Here is a 13,710-nt window from a genome sequence, read left to right as displayed (position 1 = left end):
AAATTCCATTGTGTATAGATACCACATTTTCTTAATCCATCCGTCAGTGCTGGGGCATCTTGGCTGTTTCCATAACTTGGCTATTGTGAATAGTGCTGCAATAAACATGGATGTGCAGGTGCCTCTGGAGTAACAGTCTTTTGGGTATATCCCCAAGAGTGGTATTGCTGGATCAAATGGTAGATCGATGTCCAGCTTTTTAAGTAGCCTCCAAATTTTTTTCCAGAGTGGTTGTACTAGTCTACATTCCCACCAACAGTGTAAGAGGGTTCCTTTTTCCCCGCATCCTCGCCAACACCTGTTGTTGGTGGTGTTGCTGATGATGGCTATTCTAACAGGGGTGAGGTGGAATCTTGGCGTGGTTTTAATTTGCATTTCCTTTATTGCTAGAGATGGTGAGCATTTTTTCATGTGTTTTCTGGCCATTTCAATTTCTTCTTTTGAGAAAGTTCTGTTTAGTTCACGTGCCCATTTCTTTATTGGTTCATTAGTTTTGGGAGAATTTAGTTTTTTAAGTTCCCTGTATATTCTGGTTATCAGTCCTTTGTCTGATGTATAGTTGGCAAATATTTTCTCCCACTCTGTGGGTGTTCTCTTCAGTTTAGAGACCATTTCTTTTGATGAACAGAAGCTTTTTAGTTTTATGAGGTCCCATTTATCTATGCTATCTCTTAGTTCCTATGCTGCTGGGGTTTCATTGAGAAAGTTCTTACCTATACCTACTAACTCCAGAGTATTTCCTACTCTTTCTTGTATCAACTTAAGAGTTTGGGGTCTGATATTAAGATCCTTGATCCAGTTTGAGTTAATCTTGGGATAGGGTGATATACATGGATCTAGTTTCAGTTTTTTGCAGACTGCTAACCAGTTTTCCCAGCAGTTTTTGTTGAAGAGGCTGCTATTTCTCCATCGTATATTTTTAGCTCCTTTGTCAAAGATAAGTTGCTTATAGTTGTTACACATTCTAATTAAATATATAAAGTCGCCTTCAATATCCACAGGGATTGCTTCCAGGACCCTCAATGGACATCAAAAGTCACAAATACTCAAGTCCCTTTTTACTTTTTTTTTTTTTTAATTTCAGTGGGACTGGGGTTTGAATTCAGGGCTTTGTGTTTGCAAAGTAGGCACTCTACCACTTGAGCCACACATCCAGTCCATTTTGCTTTGGTTATTTTGGAGATGGGGCCTCCTAATTATTTGCCTGGGCTGGCCTTGAAGTGTAATCATCCTGAACTCAGCCTTCCCAAGAAGCTAGGGTTACAAGTGTGAACGAATGGTGCCAGGCTTCAAGTCCCTCATCTAAAATAGTGTAGCATTTGCATATGACTTATGCACATTCCTCCCATATACTTGAAATTACCTCTTGATTGTTTATCTTACCTAACACAATGCAAATGCTATGAAAGAAGTTGTCATGTTGTCATTAAGGAATAATGACAAGATTTTTAAAAGTCTGTAATGAACAGCACAGATGCATTATTGTTTGAATATTTCCTATCCATAGCTGGTTAAACTGTCAGGTACCAAACCCAGGAATGTGAAATCTGTGGATACAGAGAGCCAACTATACACACACAATTAAATTACAAGCATGTTGTTTAACAAAAGGGACAGGCGCTGAGAAGTACATCATTGGGCAATTTCTTTGCTGTGTGAACATTATAGAGTACTTACACAAACTAAGACAGCTGTGACGTCGCTGGGCGATATAATCCTGTGCTATCAAGTTCATAAATGTGGTGTGTCATTAACTGAAAGGTCATTATGCAGAACATGACTTCCTTTTTCAATTTCAAAATAATGCTTTTTGGGTTCTTCAAGGTTAAAGCAGCCATACAATCTAATTATAACATGGTCTTCTATTATTATTTTTTGTTTAGATGATTCTTTAAAGACTATGGTTAAGCCACAGTAAATCTCTGCCTAAATATACCAAATCATCTGATAAAGCTAGAAATTTTTATAATAAATAATGCAACGTTGAAAAATATGGACCAACGAAAATTATCGCTCAGGAATTAAAAACTGGGTTGGTGGAATATCAAGTGGTAAAGTGCCTGCCTAGCAAGTGAGAGGCCCTGAGTTCAAACCCCAGTTCCCCTGGGGAAAAAAGAAGAAGGGCGGGGAGAGGAGGAGGAGGAGGAGGAGGAGGAGGAGGAGAAAAAGCTGCTGCGTGCAGGTACTCATGCCTGAATTCCTAACTACTTGAGAGGCTGAGATCAGGAACATTGTGGTTCGAGGCCACTCCGGGCAAATAGTTTAAGAGACCCCATCTCCAAAATAACCAGAGCAAAATGAACCGGACGTATGGCTCAAGCAGTAGAGCACCTATTTGCAAGTGGGAAGCCCCAAGTTCAAAGGAGCTAATTTTCACTTGATGAACTGAACAATCAATACCCTATAAGAACAATGGAGGGTAGGGATGTGGCTCAGCTGGTAAAGCACTTCTGTAGCATACACAAGGCCCTGGGTTATATTCCCACCACCAAAAAAAAAGAGAGAGAGAGAGCAAGACAGAAAGAAAGACTACTATATGCAAACTTCAAGCTGTCACTACATCTTTTTGTCCTTTTTTATTTTCTTTTTAATTCTCCTTTTTGGCATTTGAACCCAGGGCCTTTGGTTGAGTACTCTACCACTTAATCCACACAAACCTCCAGCCCTTTTCTTCCCTTTTTAGAGAGGGAACTTCGCTGAATGAGAAAGAGAACTTGAGCTTATATTCTGTACCAGTGTATTTGCAGAACTCTGTTTATTTAACTTTCTATGCACCAGACCTTGTGTCAAGCACCTTATATATTATTACAACCCTCCTGTGAATTCAAATAATGCCCCCTTCTCTTTTTCTTTAAGATACAACAATTGAGAAGGGGTGTGGCTCAAGTGGTTGAGCACCTGCCTAGCAAGCTGAAGCTAAAGACCTAAAGCAAGTTATCCAGCTCACAAAGGCAAAAGTGCAAAGCTGGACCTGAACTCACAGGCTTTTACTTTATCCACTTACTACGAAGAGATCATCCCACCACCAACATTTGGGAGTGACTATGTAGCTCTCCAGCTGAGTGAGTAGTGGATAAACCAGCTTTTGTTAAAAGGAAAGGATGTCATGGCTCTTCTTATGTTCATTTTGAAGCATATGTAATCTGTTGGTAATATTAAGATTTAAGAATACTTAAGAGTGAGGGAAATTGAACATGCTAAGATTCTTACATGGTCAAGATGTTTCCATTCATCAGCCCATTCCCTTTCTGTCAAACGGTGGTCTACCAACTCATCTTGATAGCCTCCATTTAGACCTATTAGAAATTAGAGATTAAATTTGAAGTTAATAGGAAGAATACAGAAGAACCAAAATTTATAAGTAAATACACACATCCCTACCAAATAAGAACATGCTACTAAGGGAATGACTCATAATAGGGTGTGGGATCCACAAAATGACAAAACCAACAAAGGATTATTATTCAGATTAAAGAACTCCTGGAACTGGAGGTGGAGCTAGATGGGAGAATGCTTGCCTAGTCTGCACTAGGCCCTGGGTTTGATCTCTAGCAGAGGGGTAGAAGGGGTGGCGGTGGAAGATGGGAGGGTGTCCACTCCAACAAATCAACTGTGAAAGACAAAAACCCCAAAAGAAAAAGAGGCAAAAGAAATAAATGGGTTACACCTCAGATAAGAAAGTACAGATAGTTCATAAACACAAAGATACTAAAATTTATAAGTAGTCACATATACAAATATTTCATTGAGATAGCATTTCACATCCAATTTAGTAGAAAAACTAAAATGTCAGATAATACTAAGTGTGGGCAAAGATGTGATACAATATGAAATCACCATTTAATATATACCAAAATTTCTAGAATGCAGTAACTCTGGTAAATCAAGGGTACGCTGATTCAAGAGTTGATCATTTTTTTGAAAAACTAATATATGGAGACACTGTTCAGTCTTTGAATCATTAATACAATATTCCTTTTGTCACTCTCATTTCATAGTGTTGTATTTAGAAGTGATTCTGTGTCAGTGCAAAAGTTTGCTTTTTTCATATATTGTAGTATACATTTGCACTAACTTATTTCGTTAAGTACTTTATTATACATTGCAGTTAGAGTAGAATATTGATCCTAAAATTATAGATCTAAGGTAAATTATAGAATCCATATATTTAATTTTGGGAGAGCAAAGGGGGCGATGTATTTGTTTAAGAGGGGGTGGTGCCTGATGGTTTGGTAAGGGTTGAGAACCATTATAAAATGGCATATGTTTTCAAACAGGTCAAAAATTAAGGAACCTGTAATGAGCCTAGCAGACAAATGATTGAGTTGTCAAAGCAGATGATCCAACAGTTCTTCAAAGTATACTCCAAGATGGAAAAGTAACTTTTCCTAAAATTGTTAGAAATGCAAGTAAAATCTGATAAAATACAATTATAGCTAGTTTTCAAATACTTTTTTGTTTGGGGGGAGTAGTTGTTTTTGAGTTGTTTTCTCATTATGTAGCCCAGGCTAGCCTCAAACTCCCAACTGCTGGGATTACAGGTATAAAAAGCAGATAAAGAAGCATGGGGGAATAAAGACAGAATGCTAGGTAGGTGGGCATCATCATATCCCAGCAATGCACCCAACCTCTGGGCACCAGACGGCATGGATCTGAATTTTGACATCACCATTCATAAGCTAGGTGATTTGGGCCACAGTCATGTTATAGTCCTTCCTTCCTTTTTTATTTTTATTTATTTATTTATTTATTTGGTGGTGCTGGGGTTTGAACTCAGGGCCTTGCATTTGCTAGGCAAGCACTCCACCACTTGAGCCATAACTCTAGCCCTTTTGCTTTTAGTTTATTTTTTCATAAAGAATCTCATGCTTTTTTGCCATGGCCTGCCCTTGGATCCGGATCTTCCTACCTCTGCTTCTGGTCTAGCTGACATTATAGGCATGTACCATCACACCCTTTTATAATTTCTTTTTATACTGTAGGAGATAACAATGGCCTGTGACTTATGTGGGGTAGGATTAAATGAGATAATGTAATGGTAACTGAGACTCAGTAAAGGCTGGGGGCTGAGAAGACCACTGCTCTCATAGACTTCACTACTGCATGAAGCCAGTGGCCCACTGAGATCTAAGCCTCTGAAAGATACAGTGAGTCTAAGTCAGAGGAGAAAAGGACAAAGTGTTACAATTTTTTACTCCATAGGGTATCCCACCAATAGAAATGTATGGGAAACCCTGGAAGTTAATAGTCTTTTGGTTCAGCAGTTAAAACTCCAAAGAACCTTGTGTAGAAAACTTGTCTGCTTAAACAACAAAAAGTTCTTTCTAAAATTGATCTCAGATTGGTTTGTTAGGATTTTGTTTGTTTCTTCCTAAATTTAATAGTTATTGAGGTCCTGTGTTTCAAAACATTCCAAACCTAACAGCTCAGCAGAGGTAGTAGCAGGATTATCTTCATTTTAGAAATAACTATTCTAAAGCCTAACCCATTTCCTGGGGATCACAATAACTAATTAGATACAGAGCCAAGGTTTAAATTTAGAAATGCCTCACTTCCTTCACCTCCAAGACCACATATTTTACATCTTTCTAGTTTAAATCTAACATTTTTATCCTAAGATAAACTGAAACTTACAGAAGAGTTACAAGAGGAGAATAAAGAATTTTCAAATACTTTTCAAATGTTAATATTTTTATGTCATTTGCTTTTTTCATTCTTTATTTTGTTGTGATCCATTTGAGAATAAGTAATACCTATTTATTTACTGATTAATTTTTCTATTTTTTTTTTGGAGACAGTGTCTCATTATGTAGCATAGGCTGGCATGGAACTCAAAACCCACCTGCCTCAACCTTCCAAGTACTGGGATTATAGGCACGTACCACCATGCCTGACTCCAACTGTTCAATTTTGATTTCCATTTAACACTGCATTCATTTTGCTATTTTTATAAAGTTGATTTTATTCTTTCTCATTTCCTTCTTAATACATAATGTCCTTCTAGCACATAATGATGCAGTAAGATATCAAGTGAATTCATTATCAGGTGGATCAATTGTAATATTCTCTTTTATGCATTATAATTGTTTGGGAAACAGGGTCTTGCTGTGTAGCCCAGGCTGTTCTTGCATTCTCGATCCTGCTACCTCAGCCTCCGGAATGCTAAAATTACAGACGTGCACCACCACACTTGGTTGTATAATATTGTTTTATCTTATCAGCAAAAAAAGGAAACTAAACAATGATGCTATTATTTGACTTTATCACTGAGGTCACTTACTAAGATTGTGGTGCCTCTCACGAACGTCTCGATGTTCTAGCATCTTGTTAGGTTCCCGATATAGGTGAGAAGTTGCAATATCTTCTAAGGTATAATGCTGAAGAGGTGGAGGAGTAGGATGGAACTGTCCCCCAGGATTCATGAGGGGCACAGTGAGGGCAGGGCTGTGGCGAGGAGCAGGACTGATGGTACACACTCTCTTGGCAGGAGGCTCAGAAGGAAGTGTATCTCTTTCAAAATTGCTCTCTTCCCTCCTGCATAAGAACCAGAAGTGCGTATCTAAGCCTGTCAAAAAGTGTTTGTGCAAACACTTCTGAGCACTATTACATATTGTTCTATGCACTTCCCCAAGCAGGAAGACTATAAAGTAAGGTGTTTTTATTTAATTTCTTATTATTATTACTGATGCTGGGCCCACATGCTAAGCACACGCTCTACCACTGAGCTACATACACCCCTGGCCCTTTTAAAGAAAGATTTGCTGCCAAACACTCCCACCCTGCTATTCGCTTTTCTTTCTTTCCTTTCTCTCTCTCTTCCTTCTTCCCTCCCTCCCTTTCTTTCTTGTCTTTCTTTTTGACACAGGTCTCAGTATGTTGTCCAGGATGGCCTTGAACTAAGTGGTCCTCCACTTCTGCTCCAGGTAGCTGGGACTATTAGGCACATGCCGCTGTGCCCAGCTTAGGAAAAGTTTTACATTAATCATGAACTAAATTGTCTCCAGAGGCCAGCAGGCACAAATTGTAAATTACTGATTTATTCCAGCATAAAGAGAGGAGAAACCCATCCATTACAGAACTATTTAATCCTCATAAACTAAGAAGATAACAGCATTTTCCTATGATAAGAAGATGGAGGATTATGGGTTCAATTATCTTTAGGAATGTTTTTATAACCAACATTGTTACTATGCAGGAGAATTACTGGAAAGAGTCATTAATTAATGCACTTATGACTTGATGGGGTTTTCAGCCATTCAGCTTTGCCTATAACAAAATTCGAAATTTCCACTGTTGTTAATAATACTGCTTCCTTGATAACCCATAGAACACCACTGTATCCACTGGGAAATATATATTTAGTTGTCACCCTGTTTGCTGGCATACAATTCCTAAAATCATTGGACTCTTCAAAGTGCTAGGTGCTAATGAACTGTCTGAAGGCTGGCTGCTCCTAGATAACTTCAGGATGGCTGGTAACCTAAAGCACTGAGGAGGACTAGAGGACTGAGACTTTCAGTCCCAATCTCCAGGGAGGGGAGAGGGATTAAGTTGACCACCAGTTGGCCAAAGATATAATCAATGACACCCATGTAATGAAGCTTCCACATAAACTCAAAAGGACAGGGTCAAGGGCTTCTGGAGAGCTGAACATGTACATGTGGAGGCTCCTGGAGGATGATGCAGCTAGCAGGAGAGGGCAGGGCAGCAATGTGTCCCTTCCCCCATACCTTCCCCTTTCCATCTTTCCACCCTGTGTTCATCAGTATACTGTGTAACATCCACAAAATGGGCACTTTCCTATATCATCTGACTGGCACAGGATGCAGTACCTTAAGAGGCTAACACAGAAGGGGAAAGGAAATCTCCGTAACACCCAGAAAAGAGTTTGAAAAACTCTTCTCTGGATCCTGTCTGGGGTCACAGCTGGAAAACAAACAAACAAACAAACAAAAAAAAAACAGTAAAATGTTAAGTGTTTCCCTGAGTTCTGTGAGCCACTGGAATGAATTAATCAAATATGAGGAGGGGTTGTAGGAAGACTAATTTGCAACAGGTCAGTCAGAAACACAGTCAGGAGGAACAAAAGGGGCATATTTATTTGGACAGCTAGTATACACAATCACAACCTGAGACTTGGGATGGCATGTGAAAGGAGGCAACTGTTTGGGACTGAGGACCTGTACCTGCAGGGGTCTACTGTTACATCTCCAGGTAGATATTGTCAGAACTGAAAGACAATCAACTGGTGTCTGCTAGAACACACTGCTTGCCTGATGAATGGGGGAAAGTCTTCAGATTTTGGTCATTGCTAACTGAGAGTATAGACGCTGAGTGCTCTGCTTCAGGAGCAGAGGACCCAAGGAGAAGAGCTGTTGGGATAAAGCAAAACTAACCTTGGAAAGCTAGAGGCATTACCTATCCACAACCCCAGCAGTCAAATTCCTTTCCTTTCACAAGCAAAGGGAAAGAAGGTCAGAGTGATTCCAGAAAAATCAAGAACAACAAACAGATCTCTTTTCTACTCACCTCTCCGGACTGTGCCTTTTCCCATTTCCATGAACCTCCATGAGCAGCTCTGAAGAGTCAGCAGGGGATGCAATACTGGTGTTGAGCAGAAGGTGTTCATGCTGGGCCAGGTACTGGGACGGGGTCTGCTTGGCAGCCCGAGCACAGTGCAGCAGTTCTCGCTGCAGCAGTGGCAGGTTGGCCTGGAAAAGAAGAGGCAGAGTAGAGCCCTACTCAACAGGGATTAGCATCTCAAAGACTCTCAGAAAACAGAAAGACTGTGCCTTATCTACCTTTGTGGACTAGCAGAGTCAAAGCTCAATAAAGACTTGTTGGGCATTTAATTTAAAAACATACATTTTTCACCAACTTATTTTCAGTGCTGGGGAGTTGAATCCAGGGTCCCTCGGGCATGCTGGGCAAGCGCTATACCACTCAGTTACATCACCAGTCCCAAAACATCCATTTTTGAAGACTTTGGTCAGCTGGAGAATTACTACTGCCGACAAGGGTCTAAGAGAAATTCACACTTTCTCTGTCATTGTAAGCCTGCTTTCTCTCTTCTGAATCGAAACCCAGCTCTATAGCACCACTCAAACTTCCCCTTTGTTCTCTAGAGAGAGATCTTGGATTCTGTAAATGGATTATTCTGGAACCTGGCATATTGAAAAGGAGTACTGGAGTACTGTATTCTATTACAAGAGAATTACATATTGATATTTTTCCTTTTGTTATGCTTACAAAACCTTTACTAGAAGCAAATCATTTTTAAAAAATCCATGTATAGATGTCTTTTAAACTTCACAGTTCTAATTTCTTTATATAGAATTTACTTTTCCCATATTACTCTTACAAAATAAAGATTTATATTTTTCTCCCCATATTTAAACATAATCCAAGCTGAGCCTGTAATAAAACTCTTTATCTCAAGGGACAGATGAGCAAGTAAAAGGAGAGTTTTAATATATGCAAGCAGTCATCCCCTCACTGAGGGTTAATTTAGCAGGCACCATAATTAGTGGCTGTTTTAAAGCAGAAATAAATTGACAAAGTCCTAAATGCTAGCCAAAAAGCTGCCATAACAACCTACCTCATGCTGTTTTCCGAGTAACAGTTAAGAATAGAGAATTTAACAATATAAAACGCGTTTTAAGTCTGTTCTCTAACCTCAATTTAATTATAACTATAAAGACGTAATTGAAAAAAAAATGTCAGATTTTATATTTATGACGTGAAAAAAAAAGCAAATTATTTTCTATTAACAGAAATTTCAGAAATCTTTTTTTAACTGTGTGTGTGTGTGTGTGTGTGTGTGTGTGTGTGTGTGTGTGTGTGTGTGTGTGTGTGTGTGTGTGTGTGTGGTACTGAGGTTTAAACTCAGGGCTTCATGCTTGCTGTGCAGGCGCACTACCACTTGAGCCTCTCCACCAACCCAGAAATCTTTCTTGATCCTACAGTCAAGTAGCACAGCTTGTTTCAGGGCTGGAAAAACTCACAGACTTCTTTGAGAAGCTATCAGAACACAGCCACACAAGCATGTGCACCTTGGGCCTGGCACAACTTCCTGTACACCTGCTATGTTTCTGTCAAAACATTTTAAAAACTAGTATTACCCTAGGCACGGAAGTGCACATTCCCAGTCCACAGGAGGCTGAGGCAAGAGGACTGAAAGTCTGAGGCCAGTAGGGGCTATATAACAAGACACTATTTCAAAAAACAAAACACTGGTGTCATTATGTTGGTAAGATAAATAATTTTTCCTTTATTTCTTTTTGTCCTTTCTTTTTCCTTTTTGGCAGTACTGAAGTTTGAACTCAGGGCCTTGTGTTTGCTAGGCAAACACTCTACTACCACTTGAGCAAAGCCTGTAGCTCTTTTTGCTTGGGCTGGCCTAGCAACATGATACTCCTATCTTTGCCTCCCGAGGAGCTGGGATCACAGATGCATGACACCATGCCCAGCTTGTTCTTTAAGATATGCTCTCATTAACTTTTTTGCCCTGGCTGTTTCTGCAATCCTCCTATCTCCATTACCAAATAAGTGAAATAAAAGGAATGAGGCACTGCACCTATTTGATGCTATGGTATTTTCTTAGGAAGTGAAAAGTTCCTAAAATTTTAAAAGAGATTAAAAAAAGGGCCTATTTATTTAGACAGATAGTATTAGGTTTTGTGAGTTGAGGCAAAATTAATTATGTAAATACTCATAAATGAAAATTTTCTACAACTACTGTACTGGCAAAATTAAAAAAAAAAAAAAAAAAAAAAAAAAACACTTGATGATTTTTATTTATTTACTTTTTTTTGTGATACCAGTGCTTGAACTCAGGGCCTACACCTTGAGCCACTCCACCAGCCCTTTTTGTGCTAGGTATTTTCAAGATAGGGTCTCAAAAACTATTTGCCCTGGCTGGCTTCAAGCCTCGATCCTCCCGATTTCTGCCTTCTGAGTAGCTAGGGTTATTGGGGGTATGTGTGTGTGTGTTTGTGTGTGTGTGTGTGTGTGTGTGTGTGTGTATGTGAGAAAGAGAGAGAGAGAGAGAGAGAGAGAGAGAGACTACTAAAGATAATAGTAAAATTCTCTTTTTCAGGGTGGAGAGGCAGAATTTACATAATTGGGGTTCAACTTACTATTTGTTGTCACCAAATCAATTGGCATGTATTCACCTATAAAAAGCACTCTTAGCTATACAAAATCATATGGTGGGCAGGATTTGGGTCAGTTTCCTGGACCTGGTCTAAAATAAAAATCTGATTCTAGGCTGGGCTCAGTGGCCCATACCTGCAACCCCAGCTATTCCCGCTACTCAGACAGCTGAGATTGGGAGGAATGAAGTTCAAGGCCAGCCTGCATAAAAAGTTAGCAAGACCCCATCTCAACCAATAACACAGGTGTGATGGGACATGCCTGTGATCCCAGCAAGGTAGAAGGATCGCAATCCAGACCAGCTCAGGCAAAAAAACAGATCCTACCTGTAACTAAAGCAAAAAGAGCTGGGGGTGTGGCTCCAGTGGTACAGCACTTCCCTTAACAAGCACAAGGCCCTGAGTTCAAACCCTGGTACTTAGAAAACAAGAACAATCTGACTTCAGTCTTTCATCGCTTTTGATCTATTTTACAACTCTATAACATATACTGGTACAAAATAACTTGTCAATGGCACAGATTATGCCTGGGAGAGTCAACTGACTTCTCTTGCCGACTGTAGAAGCAGCTACTTTTATTTGTATTTGCACAGACATATCAACAATTCTGATCCATAAATGTGTCTATTACTTAGATTCTCCTTTGAACTAGCTATATATCTTACTGATTCCTTCATTAATCATGAATTTAATAAAACCTTTGATACATGTTCAATGAGTCATAATGCTACCTGCTATGGAAAATAATCATTTAATGAGAGAAAACAGAAACTCTACAGTGGAAAAGCATGAGAGACAACTAACTTTACCAAGTGGTAAACCAACATTGATAGGACAAATTACCACCTGTGTCTCTGCCAGCATGCAGTGATAACAATTACCTGCTATTCTTACCTATAATGAGTAACCTAATTAGGAGAAAGCATCAGAATAAAATAAAATAAACTGAGGTGTATTCTATCAAATAACCTGTACTCTTCAAAAATGTAAAGCTTAGCTAGGCGCTGCTGGCTCATGCCTGGAATTCTAGCTACTCAGGAGACAGAGACCAGGAGGATCAGTGTTTGAAGCCAGCCCAGGCAAAGAGTTCATGAGACCCTATCTTGAAAACACTCCCTTATGCACATACACAAACAAACAAAACAAAGTGTGGGGGAGTTGGTAAGAATGGCTCAAGTGGTAGAGTACTTGTCTAGTGTGAGACCCTAAGTTCAAACCCTAGTAGTGCAAGTAAAAAAAGGAAAGCTCAGGAAAAACTAAGAAATTGTTCCAGATGCATGACACTTAAACACAACATATGATCCTAAATATAGGATTTTCTCATGCAACAAAAGTCTTTTTTTTTTGGCTGTAAAAAACATTAGTAGGGCCCTAGTAAAACATAAATAAAGTATATGGATCAAATAATAGTGCATGACCATTAATTTCTTGATTTGGGAATTATCTTTAGATGTATCCTATCTGTACCTTCTCAAACATTTCTCAATAAAAATAGAAAATGATAATGCAAATGTAGTGAAATGTTAACATTTAGAGAATATGGTTGAATGTTATGTAGGAATCTTATTGTACCATTTTGTAGCTTATCTGTGAGCACGAAACTATTTAGATAAGTGCCCCATAAAGTTATGTTCCAGGGAACAGTAATTCCACTGATGTAAGATGAGACTACCTGGAGCTTAGGAAAAAACAAACATTGCCTTCTCACATCTTCCCAGTCTTATGGTTAGGACATAACTGCACAGGCCTCTCCTTTGCTAACTGCCTCCTTTCAGGTAGCATATACTCTTTACTCTCTGGCCATGACCAAAAAAGATTGAATGGTCAGCACTTCTACCACCTCCACCCAGTTCCATACTCCTACTCACCCACTCTTTTTCCTCTACTTGCTCCTTCTGTGTGTTAGCAATAGTGTCTGTACACAGACCACATTCAGGTCTTCTGTAACTCTCATGTCATCATGCATGAGGCTTACTTACATTTATACCTCTTTATCAGACCAAAATAAAACAAATATATGAAAAGTGTGGCGAGCCACCCTATTTTAGACCAGAGAAAAAGAGATTGTAGATCTTGAGGAAATGCTAAAGATAAATTGCATTTGGTAGTTCTCATATATAGAATTACCTTGAGAAATGGAATCACAAAAGGACGCAAAGGAAAGTTTGTGGCCTCCTGGAGCTTGCAATGGAATTCTTCAATTGTCACCGTTGAGTTCTGAAAAGATAAACAACGTTCAACTCAAAAAATTGGATACTGTTCCAGTGTTAAGCCCTTTTAAATCATAAGGGAAGGGCTATTTCCAAGTATTCAAGTGATCATGAACTCAGACCCCACTCTAAGGTTAACCAAATTCCTTCTGATTCTCTTCTCCACTTCCCCAAATCTAAGTTCTCCCCTTTGTCTAGCAGTGTGACTGCAGAATAGGACACTGCCTTCCTCTCTACTATGATAAGAGCCCCTCAGACCCTCCCATACTGAGGAATACATTGCAAGTTTCATCAAACACATGGAATCAAATATACAATGCTTCCTGGTGAGTAGATCCTCCTGACTC

General features: G+C 39.3%; 1 protein-coding gene and 1 non-coding gene across 5 annotated transcripts in view; one reads left to right on the top strand and one right to left on the bottom strand.

Annotated features, from left to right (window-relative positions):
* Cbfa2t2 (CBFA2/RUNX1 partner transcriptional co-repressor 2) overlaps positions 1-13,710 on the bottom strand; it is a 113,278-nt gene that overhangs the window by 19,821 nt on the left and 79,747 nt on the right. For all 4 annotated transcript variants that reach the window (XM_074074564.1, XM_074074563.1, XM_074074565.1 and 1 more), the window contains 4 exons: positions 13,281-13,370; positions 8,530-8,711; positions 6,281-6,534; positions 3,211-3,296 (listed from right to left, as the gene is read on the bottom strand). In XM_074074564.1, coding sequence (XP_073930665.1) covers positions 3,211-3,296; positions 6,281-6,534; positions 8,530-8,711; positions 13,281-13,370 — 612 coding nt within the window. The remainder of the gene's footprint in view (positions 1-3,210; positions 3,297-6,280; positions 6,535-8,529; positions 8,712-13,280; positions 13,371-13,710) is intronic.
* Positions 7,810-7,928, top strand: LOC141423777 (small nucleolar RNA SNORA26). Its single transcript, XR_012448585.1, has one exon. It is a non-coding gene; the product is annotated as a small nucleolar RNA SNORA26 (small nucleolar RNA).

Source organism: Castor canadensis, chromosome 5 (assembly GCF_047511655.1).
Source record: "Castor canadensis chromosome 5, mCasCan1.hap1v2, whole genome shotgun sequence".
Lineage (NCBI taxonomy): Eukaryota > Metazoa > Chordata > Mammalia > Rodentia > Castoridae > Castor > Castor canadensis.
This window is presented reverse-complemented; position numbering and strand designations above follow the sequence as displayed.